This window comes from Temnothorax nylanderi, unplaced genomic scaffold, assembly GCF_030848795.1.
Source record: "Temnothorax nylanderi isolate EJ_2023f unplaced genomic scaffold, tnyl_v1.0 TNYL_tig0006_pilon, whole genome shotgun sequence".
In the NCBI taxonomy this organism is placed as follows: Eukaryota; Metazoa; Arthropoda; class Insecta; order Hymenoptera; family Formicidae; genus Temnothorax; species Temnothorax nylanderi.
Genome location: NW_027249068.1, coordinates 2,487,018 through 2,503,636, shown reverse-complemented (window position 1 = coordinate 2,503,636; position 16,619 = coordinate 2,487,018). Strand labels below are relative to the sequence as shown.

Here is a 16,619-nt window from a genome sequence, read left to right as displayed (position 1 = left end):
TGACTTATAAATTTGTATTAATAAATCGTCGCGATCGTCGATTAATAATATTAAGATGCCCCTTCAGTTTATGTAGATCTGCGTTCTTAACCGGGACGCAGAGTTATCGCCTATCGCCCGCCATCGTCGTCGTTGCAGCGACATTGACGCTGACAGACGCTAACACCCTGGTTCACATGAGTCGCGCATTGTGAAAAAACCCCGCGGCTTTCAGAAGCCGCTACAGCAGCACACGCTCCGCATCATCCTCGAGGTTCGCCGTTAACGGCTTACGCAGCCTTCGGATCTAAAGTGGTTGCTTTTTTGCCGCGGCCGGCTCTGCTGCATGTGCTCGGTCTGCTGGTAATAGGGCCAGGGCGAACGAGGCGACGACGCCGCGTGATTACGCGTGTCGATGTAAAAAGCAGAGAATTTGACAATCCGCTGGGGGAAAAAAAGGAGATGCGGTTAACGCGTCTTCATAGGGGCCCCGAGGATAAGTTTATTTGGTCGGCCGCTTCCTGTTCCGCGTTTCGACCGGCGACAGCTATGCGATCGCGGCTCCCACGAACCCAACTTACCCAACGGCGATTCGGGCGATTGTCAATTCCCCCCCTGAAGAAAAATTAAAAAATTTTACGTCGTTTTTCCTTGGTTTGATTGTAAAAAATTTTAATTCCGCAAGACTACGATACTGATCTTTGAAATTCCAATGTGACGACAAATTGTCCCAAGGCTGTCTAATTATATCAAATTATCATCGTGAAATAAATTGCAGCAGCTAAATAACGTTCGCGACAGGTGTGGAATATCGTACATGCGTATCTATTCTCATGCATATCTACGAGACTAATGAATAATATAAAAACTCAAACTTTGTATATCAAAGTGGCAACTTTATTCTTTATTCGATTGATCTGTTGCATGATTGCGTAACACGAGCACGTCGCCCGACGTGAATAAGATTTACACTTGATTCTCGTGTTCTCCCATCTCGTCCTCGCTGACACGTTTATTTATTCTTCGTACGGCAAAAAAAAATAGAGAGCAGTTTTCACACAGTCGAATTCGGATAGTATCTCCATGAAAGAATGCACGACGAAAAATTTACTATACAACTCGCCGCTGCCCAAAAGAGCCGGACAACTATTTTTTTTCTCACATAAGACGCAACGAATCGAGTTAATAGGTATTAATGAATATAATACGTAAACACACAAGTGTCTAATGGTAAAATACGAATCTTATTGATCTTATTATTTCTATAATTTTGACAATCGTTTCTTTTCTCACACATGTTAGCGGTAACACGTATTAATCTAATAAATACTGACAGAACCGTATCCGAATAATAAAACAACACGAGAATATATATATCCTTAATTAAAAAATATCGCTGTTGTACTTTATTCTAAAATTAGACAATTACAGCTTATCTTATCAAATCGACTACGAGCGCTTTCTATTCGAGATGTAGTAATTACTTGTTTCTTCCTATGCTTCGAAGAATGCAGAGTAACCAACGAGATTCGGTTTATTGATGCGAATGTGTAACCGACAACTTGTGTCTTATTCTCTCTCTACGGACGATTATAGAAGATGTAAGAGTATCGTCGCGACTTTGCATGTTGATTTCACCTTTGCCATATAATATTCGATAATCTCGTAAAGTGAAATCATCGTTAGAAGTACGTAATGTATCAAATGTGACAAATGTTCGCGAAACACTTACTTTATATGAGTAAATCGTGACACGAAGTGTGGAAGAACGTGAACGAGGTGTGACCAGATGAAAGTATTTTTCTTTTTTGAGTGTGACAAGTTCGTGATATCGTCAACTTAAACTTGAATTCTTCGAATAATTGTAACCCAACTAATGCTAATCAAAATGGATTTCAATACAGAGCACATTGTCATTTATACTTGAGTAATAAAATACACAATTTTACATTGCAATTTTTTATCGAAAATTGTACATAATTCCTTGAGCGCAACATATTTCTGTATCGCTAAAATATCGGTTCGTAAAATTCAGACTAAAGTATTAAGATAACAAAACAATAGCTCTGTTACATAGTCGCAAGTAAAAGTTTTGTAATAATACATGAATATACAATATCTATGTGTTTCTGTTTATTGGAGACAACATTGTAAGTATTGTAACATGAGCCAAAAACCATGCTATGTCATAATCATATGTCATGTGTATGAATAGTGTAAATTTTTTATCTAACTTATAAACGGGGCACTACAAGTATTTCTCATTATATATCTATTAATACAAAATTATATAAAAAAACAAGTCAAATAAAATAAAAATACAGTCAGTTACAGTCTGCACCTACAGTGATATAAAATGAATAAATTATTATCACGAATTATTAATAGTTTTTTATCCCTACTTCCCCGAGTAGTGATAAAACATCCACAGTAGACAATATGCGTCAATGTAAAATTAATCGAATCTTTATTCTACATGTAGCAAAGGATCTTTATTCTACACGTTTTATTCAATAGTGAGACAATTGTGTAAAAGTCCGTGTATTTGATGTGCGAAGAGGAAATACAGTTGTCACTCTCAAAAATTCTATCCAAGACACCTCGTTCTGGAAGTCATAGCTAAAGAATAATTTTCATGAGAAAGCAAATGGAACTCCCCACCTAGTGCCTCGTTCTATTTTATCCTAACTTATCGATAAAATCCGCGATATTAAAGACCAAGCGGACAATTTTTCTGTCGCATATTTTAAGGGAACGACGACTAGGCCATATGAATATAACTGAGGAATTCGTATTACGTTCCGATACAGGTTTAGTGCAATGGTGGAACCTATCTAATCCAATCCAGACCCTTTCCTTTCAAACCACTTTCAATATATCTTAACAAATGCTGTGTTTTTATACATAGGTTCTCAATCGAAAGGGTCTAGATCTCCTAAATTCTGCTTCTCTATATTCATATATTCAGAAAAAATGTGTCCTGAGATTTATTCATATGGCATAATATTTTTAGTCCACTAAACTATCTGCTCTTGATTGATTCGGTGCACACAATTTCATTCATTTTTCTTTTTTTTTCACGGTATTTGTGGAGTGTGATGTTATAAGAAATCAGACCCTGACTTTATTCTGGTTCTTCTCCCTCTGAAACATTCACAATAAAATAGACCCAGAGGGTCTTTAATTTATTATACAAATCATACAATAATGTGTATCATAGAATAACGCGTTCATTTTAAAGTTTGTTTTAACGCTTACCTTCTTCACGATCTACTTCATCGTCCACCAACAGATCATCCTCTTCATTGACACCGTCATCCTCGTCATTCACAGCCTCGTCCTCGTCATCGTCTTCATCGACATCGTCCTCGACTACCACTATGCTGTCATCGCCTTCCTCTCCTTCTCCTCCTTCATCACCATCATCCGCGCCATCCTCCTCTTCCTCCTCTTCTTCGCTTTCGCATTCTTCGCCGTCACCCTCAATGCCATTTTCAACATCTATATCTGGAGCCAGGTAATACTAAAACCCATCAAATTATAATAAATAACGTATTAATGCGTGTCCAAACTTTCTGACATCGATATATCCACATTTAAATACATTTCTAAAGTAAAGCGTTTACCTGCAATGGATTAGGCCACATGTCATCTTTAATTAGTTCAGCTATCTCGTCTGAGCTTGGATCTCCATGATCCGTGAACCAATCGAAAAATGACCTGTGTTTGAGTGGCCTTTTGCGTCCTTTCAGCGGCGCTTTGGTTTTCGCTTTCTTTGTTAAATCCGCACCCTCTTTCCAACGAATAGATGTACTTTGAGATGCTGGATCTCCTGCAAAACAGCAGGAGATTCATCGCAACTATGACACTCGATTAAATTACATCACGTCGCACAGTTTTTAAGATCATTGGGTAACCATGGTTTTCTACGTATTATCGAGATAATACAGAGTGCTGACAGAAAATGCGCTCACCAGAAGATCCTAGATGAAATTCCTTAGTTAAAACGTTATTTTCAAAATAGGGATTCTCGTCAAAGTAAAAATTAATCCTATAGCCAGATTTGATATCTTCGAATTCTTCAACTTCTAATTTGTTTAGGAATCTTAGGGCGTCTTCCTCGTCTTCCTCCAATATTTCTGCTATTTCTTTGTTGTTTACAAACTAAACTTCATATAAGGAAGAATATTAACATAAATCAACTCTTGACACAAGTAATGGTTGTTAATAAAATAACAATCATCAACGCTCTCTTATCGTTCGAGACAATCCATGCAAGAGTCAAAAGTTTGTGCCAAGCACAGCCAAGCAACTCCAATTCAGAAAGATCCCTACACGCTTGGCGTTACCGACTTGTACATGAAAATCTCGAAAGATCGACACGTCGTCGCGCGTTTCCGCGAGCCGACAACGGCGTGGCGCAAATTCTCCGAAAGCGTGGCGTTACGCCAGTCACCGATATAAAAAAAATAAATATAATTAATCGTAAAACGCGGAATCGTCCTAGGATCGTCTACACACGCTTACGCACGTACACAAGTAGGCAAGATGGCGGCGGTCGCCGGCGGACGCCGGCACCGTCGGGCCATCGAGAAACGTCAAAACGGCGCGCGGCCGCGCGTCGATCTCACGCTGTCGGCACGCGGAACGCGGCGGGGGCGCGGCGTCGGCCCGAAAAAGGATACAGCGGTGACCCAGAAGTTGGGTATCCTCTTGATGATGTCGTTACGCTTCTGGAAGTAGGGCTTGCGCAGCTTGTTATACTTCTTCTCGACCTCGAGAATCTCGTCGCTGGCCTTCTCGTTCAGGCCATCGATTTGATTCTGACAGCCGTCGATCTCCTCGAGGGTCTTCTGTATCTCGACGTCGTAAAGGGCGTCCCCCTCGCCCGAGCCCGGATCCTCCAGCTCCTTGGCCTTCTTGCTCGACGACGACATGATTCTTAAACGCGCGCTCTCTCGCCACCACTACTACACGCTACACCGCTACACGCCGCACTCTGTTTATTTCCCGTACGCGGTACGCGTTCCGCTCCCGTCCCGACTCCCGTCCGGCGTCCACCGGTCCACCGTCCACTCCCGTCACGCCGATGCCGAGAATGCCGAGCCGAGATTGCCGAGTGCGCGCGCTGCGCGCGGCTGTCTGTGCCATCGCCAGCGCCACTTGCGCCAGGGTGCGTGGCGCGCGCAGCAAGCGACTGCGGCCATGAACCGCGAATCGTCTAGATAGGCCATTGCATATTCCCCTATATATACCGTTCAGTCCGTATCGCACCAATGAAATTAAATCGTGGAGAAATATAAGAGCAATAATCCGTTTAAAATTCGTATTAAAACTAAACTTTGGAAATGGAAAATCGGTGATTATAATTTAAGACAAGGCATGCTAAGATTGAAATATTTCCAGTCCGATTCTTTTAGGACCCATTTAGTAAAGGTGTTGTTTTGTGATTACTCTTTCGAATAAGAAACACGATATATTTCAACCTGAAATCAAGTAAATAAAATATACATTTTAGGTATAATATACGTATAAAACAAGATTTATTTATTATAATGTAAAAATATCTTACGATCGATACATCTTTATCATAAAATATCCTTATTTGAAAGCCTATAAATACATATATAGTTATGCAAATATGAAATTTATATTCATTAACGTCATACATAAATATCTTTGATACTTGAAATTACAATAATTGTGTGATGTAGCTTTTGGATTTGCAATCGCCGGAGTTTTGATTTATTATCTCTCTCATATCATTATTATATTCTAAAGATACTTTTTCAGAGTTTAGATTTTCATGATTCAACTTTCAAGTTTAATCGATGGTCGATATCGAGGCGTATTTTATCAGCTACTGATAATAATTTTTTAGGATTGCCGACATTTATTACCGATAGAATTGATTTCCCAAAATCGACACAAAAGTACCAGTAGAATATATTCATGTTAGAGATGGCGCTAATCAAAATTCCAAGAAATGTAATTTCAAGATTTCTTGCAATTTTAAGTCTGCGGATTTGTGGAGCTTGTAAGAAAGATTAGACTTTCAAAAATCAGCATAGCATCAAGAAAATATAATGATAATAAACAGTAACGCGAGTGAAAATGTATTATTGCAGTTTCAAAAGGAATAGACTTTTTGTGAATTCTCGTTATTGGCACTGAGTGCACTGACTCATTTGTTCCGTTCGGAAGTACGCTTTCGAGATTCGAGATTCGAGCGTCGACCCGAGCGGGACAACCGGAAATCCACGCTGATCCTCGCGGGTAATGACACGCGGTTCTCACGCCTCTAGTCCTCCCGTCGCCGTCGCTCGTCAATTCCGGCGTGACGGTGGTACTACCACCGTGGTAGGCGACGGTAGGCGACAGAAATCGAAAAGTATCGCGGAGGTTTGGAGATCGAAGATTATCCGGCGGATAAAAATGTCCCTCGTCCGCTCGTCCCTCGTACTGATAGTGATAGAACCGCCCAGTCTACTGGCGCGGCCCCCACTCTTCGGCGTCGGCGCGGGCGAATGGCGGTCGGCGCGCGCCGCCGCCGGCGAGCGCGATCGCCAATCGGCGGCCGCGTAGTATCCGCCGCGTCCGGGATGTCGCTCACGGCCTCACGGAACCAAGATGGCATCCGAGGACGGTGCGGGTATCGTGTCAAACGTAGGATGTGATGTAAATAATACGAGCGAGCGGGCAACCGAGTCAGTTGGGAGTAAAGCAGGGAGCGTTACGTCATCCGGGACGGCGTCGCGTCCCGTCGTCGAGGGGACGGACGAACGTGCGCGCGATCCCGCGCGTAATTCGCCGAGGACGCCCACGGATCTCCCTGCATCAGCGTCACCGTTTCACGGGAACACGGAAGGGCACGCGTTACCGAGAGACACGGGCACGGGCCTCGCAAGCTCGTCTGGTGATGTGGCTGACCTGGTCGCGAGCACCGAGCCCGACAACCAAACGCAACAGCCGTCCCCCCAACGGCGCAGCATGTCTCACCATGGTAGTGACCTGGACGACACCGCTTGTCTTCCGGGTGAGCCAGACGGTAATCTTCTTCCGTGTTATTAGTTGTCGCGCGAAAAACCCTTGGGAGATATTTTCAACCGACCGGCTTGCAAGCAAGCTCTTTGATATCTGTGTCTTTCGAAATGCCAGGATGTGTTTATCCTTGTAGTCTGACAGCTAGCTGTGTGAAGCTTTGCATTCCAATGTTCTAATACGTAGGATGTATTCAACACAGATAAACTGTAGTTGAGTTACGATCAAAGTAAATTTCTGTTAGATTTGACGATATGTAACATTTATGTTTGTAAGTTGCAATTACTAAAAAATTGTTGCCAGGGGATATATTTATAAAGTCTGTTTATATTAACAATCTATATTTATATTTTAATAATTTATACTTAATTGTTTTAAATTTATTTTAAACATATAAAAGTCTGGGTTAAATAAAAATTAACTTGTATGCGACTTGGTTGAAATGCTACTAGATATTTGGGTTTATTTTTTTTATTTATTAATTTCAAATAAAATAGCATGAATGAAAAAATTGTTTTTGCTGCTAATACAAGAACAAGAATTGAGTTTAATAATTGTTTTTAAAAATATAATTTTTTCCATAGAAGAATAAGATAGACAAGTTTTAAATGTAAAATTGTTATAATTTGCATACATTTTATATAATTGAAACATGTTTCTATAAGATGGGTTCATTTATCTCATCCTTCTTCTCTCAAAACCTTCAATTTTTCTTCCAACTTCGTATAAAATCCAAGTATATGTGGGACGGTCCCAGGTCAGGTTCAAATCTGGGTATTTACTAACTAGTTGATCATTCTCACATGGAGCCACCCGTCACCCTGACATATCGTATGTTATATAATAATTATAAAATTGAGATATAATTTATAATAAGATTTACTACACATCACTAAATGGAATGGTATATCTTTGATACAGGAAGTCCAGATCATTGCAACAATGATGTAGTAAAAACTGTTAAGGAACCAGTTGAACATATTGCGCATGTAGGTATCGCACAACTTTTGTTAAGTAATTTTTGTATTTATATATATTTTTATATTATTATTATGCATATTCTACACTGATACATACCACTGGCAAAGCAGTTCTTATATTTATTTATACCGTAGAAATGACGCTACCAAGGTAATCTTTATTTTATAATTAACTGTTTCCTGTTTAGACTGATTCCACACGTAACAACGACACAATGTTGTCTGGAGATGTACACGTGTTATCCACAAAAGCGAAATTAGAAGGATGTGTGAATTTCTCCAACAATACACCACAGTTAGGGGAAAGCCCGCAAAGTAATGGCGAAGTGATCGGTAGTCCGAGGAGTCCTGATTATCCTCCAAGAGTTTCTGTCAGTCCTGATCCTCATAGTCCAGATACGACATTTCCCATCAGTATGATGTCGGCGAATTCTACAGTTATTATGGATACGGCAAAATATAACGAAGAGAACACCGATAGTGCAGTCACGTGTATAGATAAAGTAACTGAGAATCTGTTTTGTCCATCGCCAAAGGAGATAAGCGACTCACAAGTTGGCGTTACAAAAACAGAATCAAGCAAACAGCAAGATGCTATCGGAAAGGAAGATATCACAGACAGGGAATTGACAAGAGAGCCTATTGAGATTAAGAAGGAGCCCGTAGATTCGCAAGAAGAACTTGAAACGGTTAAATCCGAATGGGTAGAAGATAATTTTTCAGCAGAGCCGGGTAGAACAGAGTTGGCAGCAGTGTCCCAAGACAAAACCACAGATTCCGTTATTAATCCATCTTCCAGTTCGCATTCAAAAACCTATTCGTCTTCAAGAGAGAAACGCTCGAAGGAAGATAGACGATATTGTTCACGGTGTCACAAACGCAAAGGAATAAAAAGAGCGAGCATTGGTGTACAATGTAAACGGGATCGTCACATTTTGTCCTCGTTGAGCAGCAAGGTTCTCCCATTCTCAAAGTCTGTCAATGAAAACCTAAGGTTAAATCTACAAACGAAAAACTACAAGATGCTAAACAATCCGGTGATGAAAAAGGAATTGCTAGAAGGCCTAAAGTACAAGAAATTCATCCATATAGAAACGTATCCTAACGGTGGTGCGACAGTTGTCCATATGTTTCAGGATGAAATTGGTACTTTAACGAATGAACAAATGCAAGAATTGGCGCAGGAGTACTTCAAGGTACGTAAATGCGACTCAATGTTATATATGTGTAATAATCAAATAAATTGAAGTAGCTTTGTAGCTTCGTGATTTTAACCGCATCAAAGCTCTTTCAGTTTCACGCACGGTAGACTCTTATAATGAAATCTGTTTACATTTCCTAGGTGGTTTTCGGTGAAGATGAAAATGGAAATGCCCATCATGTTATGGGCATAGTACATAATGCAGCTGCATACCTACCTGATCTTCTGGACTATATGGCGAATAATTATCCCACGTTAACTGTAAAAAATGGAGTGTTGGGTAGAAACAGCGACATAGAAACAACCACAATGGCTCAATACAAAGACCAAGTTTGTAAAGCTTATAGTAACGGTACTATTAGATACGGGCCGTTGCACCAAATAAGTCTGGTGGGCACTGTTCACGAAGAAGTCGGTGGATATTTTCCGGATCTACTGCAAAAATTAGAAGAGAATCCATTTCTAAAAATGGTAAGTACATCGGATAAATCCACATATTTATTATACATTTGCTAATGTAATCGTGTTGTATTCTAGACAATGCCTTGGGGACCTCTGTCCGTTGTAAAGATGGATACGCCGCAAGAATCAAACGACGGCCCTATCTTGTGGATTCGACCGGGCGAACAACTAGTACCAACGGCCGACATAAACAAAAGCCCGTATAAACGACGTAGGACGGGCATTAACGAATTGAGAAATTTGCAGTATCTACCACGGCTTAGTGAGGCTCGAGAATACATGTTCGAGGATCGTACAAAGGCACATGCCGATCACGTCGGCCATGGATTGGACAGGATGACCACAGCGGCAGTTGGCGTGCTGAAAGCCGTCCACGGCGGCCAGGCGTCCCAATATAATAGGATCACAAAGGATGTCGTGGCCTTTTACGCGGGTGACTTCACTGAACTTGTCGAGAAGCTACAGCTGGACTTGCACGAGCCACCGATATCGCAGTGCGTACAGTGGGTGGAAGATGCAAAGCTGAATCAATTGCGTCGGCAAGGTGTCCGTTACGCCAAGATCAATCTTTATGACAACGACATATATTTTCTACCACGCAATATCATCCACCAATTCAGGACGGTTTCGGCCGTCTCGAGTATTGCTTGGCACATCAGACTGAAGCAGTATTATCCAGAATCGCAGCATAGTACGAGCATCAGACACTCTCGCGCAGTAAACGAGTCTGCTCATCGTATTAAGGAGAAAAAGCCTTTGGAAGCTGTCGGTATAGGCGACGAGCAGAAGGAGAATACGAATCGGCAACGTTTAGAGCAGAAACTGTCGATCGATTCTCTCGAGAAGGCGAAGGAAAGAGCGGCCGAATATCAGGGTAATCTGAAGAAATCCGATCAGCATGGGAAACATCGTAAGAGTCGACATCACTCCAGGCACTCGTCGCTCAAACGAAAGGATAAGGAAGAGGGTAGCGACAATCAGTCAGCGGATCCATTTGGTAGCACTAAATCGTCCAAAAGTGAAACCAACGAACAGAAGCAGAGCAACGACAAGAGGGACGAGAAGAGATCCGAGAAGAAACATAAGGATCGTCGTCGCAGCAGCGAGAAATCGAGCAGTCATCACACGCATAGTAGCAGCGGTAGCAGTTCTGACAACTGTCACTCCTGCAAGAAGAAAAAATATGATAGCAACGGTCACAAGTTGGATCATCGTTGTGGTCATCACGAGAGAGACAAAAGTAAGAGTGTATCCAGTAAAGAAAACGTTACCGGTGTAGTAGAAGCGAGAATGGTTTCCAAGTTTGATAGTTCGTCTTCCTTAAAAGAGACTAAGAGACGATTGAGCGGATCAGAATTGTCTCCGTCGGGAGACACACCTGGGACCGGAGACACTTCTCCGATTGTTCTCGACGAAGAATTATTGATGCAACGGCAAAACGTTGCTAAAACGTACGCCACCGAGGTTGTAGACAGGGCATTGGAGATAGCTATCTACAAATCGAAGACTGATGTCGAAGAGGTGTGCCAGTCGCTGCGCACCGAAGTTTCGGAGGCTTCCAAGGAGGTGATAGAGAAGATCCGCAAGGAAAGCTTTGAGATCGCCGATCAATGGTGCAAAGATGACGCCGCAAAACTGAGATACTGCAACTTGCTCGAGATAGAAACCATGTTGGCATTTACATCGAAAATGGAATGCGCGACAGAAAATGCTGTTAAGGCGTTGATCGAAATGGCGGAAGACGAAGCAAAGGAGAGAGCAAAAAACGAGAAAACTGGCGATTTTGCGACCGACGGTAATCCAGGCAGCGAGAATTCGACAGCGACGACGACCGGCGTCTCTTCGTATTCTTCCTCGTCCGTAATATCCTCCACGTCTCCGTCTACCGAGAACGAAAGACACAGCAACAGCAGAAACGGCAGCAGTGATGAGAACTCGCCGAAACCGTCCGAATCTCACGGCACGGCGCACTCGAAATCGAAATGCAGATGCAGGGACGAGAAGGATTGCAGAGAGCGAAGGCACAAGAAGAGAAGGGACCACGAGAGACGAGAGCGAAAGCACGATCGACATCACCATCGGAGTCCCACTCACCAGTTGAAATCCGAATCTAAAGTATCCGATGACGCCAACAAGGATGATGCTCCGAGCATTCCTGGGCTGTCGCACAATTACCCCGTCGTTGAAAAATCTGAGCGGGTTGGCTCGAAGAACGTTGAGAAGAAATCGGAGGATAGGAGAAAAAAATGCCATTGCGATAACCATCACTGCACTCACAGGCATGGAGAGAAGAGGTCGTCCGGCAGTAACGCTAGCAAGGACGGCCACGCGACGTCGAGTCGCTCCCACTCTTCGAGCTCGAAGCACAAGCGGAAACCCAGCTCATCCGGCGAGCACAAGGAGGCGAAGAGACCATGTTTGGAGAAGGACTCGAGCGTGCGAACCTTTGAATCGAGTGCGCAGGTGAGCAGCGTGGTGAGCACGACAATGGTGACAACGACGACGACGACGACGACGACGAACACAACAGCAACAACGACAAGTTCGACGCATCTGTCGCCGACGAACACTGTTGTGTCGACTACGTGAAAAGGTGATTTTTTGGCGAATGTAGTACAATCCGTTCTTTAAGGGCGTGGATCCGCGCGCGGCGGAGCGAAACCGGTGTTTTACTTGAACGCGAATTCTAATTGTATCCTCATCCCACGCGAGAGGTGAGGGACGACGGAATAAATTATAGACCACGGGAGATGTACTTTTACCAAAGTAGAGATCGCCGTGATTCAATCCAAAGACGAGAGATAGAACCTTCACTTGATTGAGAGAGAGTTTGCTACCTTCATCCTTCTTCCCGCGACTACATATACATACATATAAATTTGAACACAGACACACATACCGCCTTAGTCTCGAACAGAGAAGCTAACGATACGAGAAGTAGTATTGTTCTCTAGAAAGTATATATACATGTATATATGTCGCGGGGATTTCGGGTAATTTGTGTTTTTTTTTAAGGGATTTTGCAAAAAAAATAACGAATTACATGAAATCCCTGCGACATATATACACATAACACCCTCCGATACAGGATCGCAAAAATTATTTTGCTACGAAAGAAATCCGGACGTCTCATACACTGCTGAGAGAATTAAAATTAATATTTATAGTATATAGACGACCAAATGAGCGGCGTAGGAAAAGGGAATTTGTACAAATTTGTGATCGCGAAAATTGATCCCAATTAATAACGGAGCTGTGTACTTGTACATAGATTAAAATATTATTTCCTTTTCCGAGAATCATATCTCACCACGCGGAGAGCTCGCTTAAGTTATTTATATGCGTTATTCTATGCGTAAATTATTTATAACGATTTTTATTGGCCACTCTGTGCTAACATAAAAACAAGTCCATACTACGGAAACTTCATCGCGATTTCCCAATTGATGCGGCCGTACTCTTTTCGCAATTCTTGATAGCACGACTATGATTTGTGCTATAATCGAATGTTTATATCTTATATAATATGTAGATCGTCTGCATGTCACATAAAATATAAATATTCATTTATATTTCATATAGATATGTAGAATATCTTGAGGGATAAGACATCTTGTACATATATATATATAAAACTTAACAATTAAGGAACTGAGCATAGAATAAGGAAACATTTTTGCACGCGACTTTACGTTTGGTATACACATCGCAAAACTGTCGCGAAAGATTACTGACTTGATAATATCACTTATTATCTGTTGAGAGTTTATCTTACCCAGTAATAGCTAAGTAGAAGAATATCTTAACGCGCTAGTTGGTGGATAGTACTAGGTATATCGCCGATCCCTACATCTTTTCACGAGGGACATAAAATAATATATTTCAGTTAATCGGAAAAGTCCCTTTTTCTCTCTTTTTTTTTCCTCGCTAAGTCATTAAAAACATACTAACAGACGTACAAACTCATCGCCTTCGCAGATGAAAATGATTTGACAGTGAAATATTGTGACAAACATCGTAAATGTTAATGATATTTTCTCTATCCGAATACACAACAGGAACGTTCTAAAAACAGTCGATTATCTAAATATCTGCATTGACAATTTCTGCATTTAAGGACGTTCTCCGGTCCTTATACTAGAGAAAATCGATTTTCTTTAGATTTTCTTGAAACTGTGAATATACGTTAATTTAGGTGTGCTTTATGCGTGGTATAAATTTCAGTACCTCTTCCGGTATAAAAAATAAAGATACTGAGCCTCAAAGTTTCAACTTTTACTAATGAAAAGGTTTTCCAGGCCAAACGGTAAGAGATACGAGGTTGGTCAAAAGGACCAAAGTTGCTCCTCTCGTCGAGTTCTGTAAGGAAGAAATGCCAAAATTAAAAAAAAATTAAATTAAAAAATTTTTTTTGGTAAAAATTGAAACTTTGAGGCTCAGTATCTTGATTTTTTATACCGGAAGAGGTACTGAAATTTATACCACGCATAAAGCACACCTAAATTAACGTATATTCACAGTTTCAAGAAAATCTAAAGAAAATCGATTTTCTCTAGTATAAGGACCGGAGAACGTCCTTAAACGGTACAGAGAAAAATCAAGTTTTACGAATTTTGACAGAACTCCGCATATATTTTATGTGCTTCGCGTTTGCGACAAATTTCTTTCGTTATTAAATACTGCTACATGTTTCGTTACAACAGTGTACATACACAATAATGATTATATTGTTCGCCGTATATTTTATTATTTTGTAAGTTCGTCATATTTAGCACGATATACGTTATGATTCTAATATAAGAGAGACATTAATAAAAATGTCGATGTATACGTTGTGTTACGCTTTCGTTATACATGTAAACCCGTTTCTAGCTAACATAGCTATTTCATTCTCACTTCACTTTATATTAGTGCCTTCACGTTACGTTTTTAATATAACCGAGAGAAAAAGCTTGTAAGTCGAGAAATAAAAAAGATTTAGTTTGATCTTCAGTTGTATCTGCGTTACATTAATTTCAACCGCAGATTTTTGTTGTAATGTGACTTCTTAACAGATAGGTTTGTAGCAGCGTAAGCAACTTTCTTCTTTTTTTTTTAATTTTTTTCGCAAAAGAAGCCAAGAACGAAATGAGTAAAAAGATAAGAATGTATTTATTGGGTAATTGAGTACGACGAAAGTGTACACAGATAACAGGTGCGTACGTCTGTAGTAATCTGCGGTTGCGGAGAATACACGCGATCTACTGTATAAAATCGTTCGAGCGTTAACGATGGAGTGTGTGTAAAATTGCATAAATTCTCTAGTTCCATAGAATCGTAGGTGCCTAAAGTCAGCAATGATCCGATGAGATCATCAAAGGTGAACCTATTCGCCGCCACAGAGAGAGACTTCTTTTTAGACACTTTTCTATCCCGGAGACTCTTTTCCGAAAGTTCGTTTTCACGCTCGAGTCGAACGACTTTTTCGGCTGATTGAGACCGACGAACGAGACGAGGAAGCAAAACTCGCGGCGAGAAAATGAAAAAAATCCCAAAACGCGAAAATTCGACAAGCGGATAATTACTTAAGGAAAACACCGAACGAATGCATCAGTGAAATAAAAAGGACCAAATTGAGAACAGAATGATCCGTATCCGTGTCCCTCCCATAAGGAAAGTGACTGGGATCAATTGGCAATACTTTTTTGAAATTCGAGTCAGGATGTAGAATTCTCCTTTTAACGATTGAGCCCAAACTCCCCCGGACTATTCACTCGAAGCAGTAACGGTGAAACTAAATAATCATAGGTGCTGGATACTGAATACGCCACTTGATATTTTAAGGTGCCTTCGCTCTGTTCGCAGTAAAGCTATACCGGTTATCACCGATCATTTACCCGATCTATAAAGATAAATTTTGATTTCCACATGCGTATGTTTGCGTGTGTGTGTGTGTGTGTGTGTATGTGTATATGCGCGTGTATGTACAAGTAGAGCGTGTAAATTTTTATCAGCAACGACTAACACGAACGTATCGACGTGTTGCTTTCGCTCCCAAAAACGTTTCATCGCGCGCGCAAATTTTTGAGAGGGAGAAAGAGAGAAATAAAAAGAGGGAGAGTAACAATGAGAAAGTTTTCTTTCACGAAAAAGACTTGTAGATTGTACAGTAGAGACTTGTGTAAATAACTGTAAGATATTGATTGGAATTAGTCTAGGTCGTCGAGAAGTCTCGTCGCGCTAAACGAAGGGCACGGCCAGACTTTCTTCGAAAATCCCGACCGTAGTGCGAGTATTAAATTAAGAGAACCAGAATATATATACTGACGAGTTAGTGAAAAACACTTGTTTAATTATAGAAGAGCAGAGGACTTGGATTGAGACTAGAAGGGCAGACGGATATAATTTTTGGAATAAATATATAGAGCAGAGTTTAAACTAAAATCAAGTTTACATTAATTAAGAGCACGAGGAAGAAGGGCAGAGTTGAAACATCAAAAGAGTATACCTTGGCAGTCGACCCTTCTAGTGTTGCCAAGAGTTAAGCAGAAGAGAGATAATATTTGCAAACTTTTTTTTATCGAAGAAACGAGATGGTCTACGTCGATAGATCTATTCTTTGTAGCTACTATGCTTTCGTTGTAGAATTTTCTTCCGTTCTTCGAGGAGCCTGACTCTGTGCTCTTATTTTAGTTGAAATACAGGAAGCGTAACGAAGTGCCGCTAAAAAGAATAGGCTCGATAAATTGACGCGCGTAGATTTTAACGTCTCGCGGCCTTCGTGTTTAGGAATAGTATTCTCCCTTGTTGATAGACCTACATTGTTAAATGTACAAAATCTCGACATCAGTTAAACGGAAAAGTGCAATCATACCGTGTGACCCGCGTAATTGATTTTCTGTCTTAAAACAAGGCTCGGATCGATCGTGAATCCGACATTCGCGACAAACACGTTTCTTTCGTTCGAGCGGAAAAAA

General features: G+C 41.0%; 2 protein-coding genes across 6 annotated transcripts; one reads left to right on the top strand and one right to left on the bottom strand.

Moving 5' to 3' along the window:
• Window positions 1–854: 854 nt before the first annotated feature.
• Set (NAP domain-containing protein SET) lies at window positions 855–5,246 on the bottom strand. Of its 3 annotated transcripts, none has more exons than XM_071717737.1 (5): window positions 4,665–5,246; window positions 3,954–4,143; window positions 3,606–3,811; window positions 3,238–3,502; window positions 855–3,157 (listed from the first exon to the last, which is right to left on the bottom strand). In XM_071717737.1, the coding sequence occupies exons 1-5, from the start codon at window positions 4,914–4,916 to the stop codon at window positions 3,081–3,083; spliced, it is 990 nt and encodes a 329-aa protein (XP_071573838.1). In that variant the 5' UTR covers window positions 4,917–5,246; the 3' UTR covers window positions 855–3,080. The 3 variants fall into 3 exon arrangements, with proteins under 3 accessions (XP_071573838.1, XP_071573845.1, XP_071573854.1); XM_071717744.1 differs by having other exon boundaries at window positions 3,606–3,802; window positions 4,665–5,240; XM_071717753.1 differs by having other exon boundaries at window positions 855–3,123; window positions 4,665–5,198.
• A 670-nt stretch (window positions 5,247–5,916) lies between these two features.
• Window positions 5,917–14,655, top strand: LOC139779330 (uncharacterized). 3 transcript variants are annotated; one of them, XM_071717675.1, is made up of 5 exons: window positions 5,917–7,015; window positions 7,942–8,009; window positions 8,189–9,196; window positions 9,343–9,672; window positions 9,739–14,655. In XM_071717675.1, exons 1-5 carry the CDS (start codon window positions 6,610–6,612, stop codon window positions 12,250–12,252), a joined length of 4,326 nt encoding a protein of 1,441 aa, XP_071573776.1. In that variant the 5' UTR covers window positions 5,917–6,609; the 3' UTR covers window positions 12,253–14,655. The 3 variants fall into 3 exon arrangements, with proteins under 3 accessions (XP_071573776.1, XP_071573770.1, XP_071573783.1); XM_071717669.1 differs by having other exon boundaries at window positions 5,917–7,027; XM_071717682.1 differs by having other exon boundaries at window positions 6,887–7,851.
• The last annotated feature ends 1,964 nt before the right edge of the window (window positions 14,656–16,619 follow it).

Coding starts and splice junctions, on each gene's coding strand:
- Set (XM_071717737.1), bottom strand. CDS start 4,916: ATGTCGTCGTCGAGCAAGAAGGCCAAGGAGCTGGAGGATCCGGGCTCG. Junction 4,144..4,664: donor CCAACTTCTGGGTCACCGCT/GTATCCTTTTTC, acceptor TATGAAGTTTAG/TTTGTAAACAACAAAGAAAT. Junction 3,503..3,605: donor TGTGGCCTAATCCATTGCAG/GTAAACGCTTTA, acceptor GATGGGTTTTAG/TATTACCTGGCTCCAGATAT.
- LOC139779330 (XM_071717669.1), top strand. CDS start 6,610: ATGGCATCCGAGGACGGTGCGGGTATCGTGTCAAACGTAGGATGTGAT. Junction 7,028..7,941: donor TCTTCCGGGTGAGCCAGACG/GTAATCTTCTTC, acceptor TCTTTGATACAG/GAAGTCCAGATCATTGCAAC. Junction 8,010..8,188: donor CAGTTGAACATATTGCGCAT/GTAGGTATCGCA, acceptor TTTCCTGTTTAG/ACTGATTCCACACGTAACAA.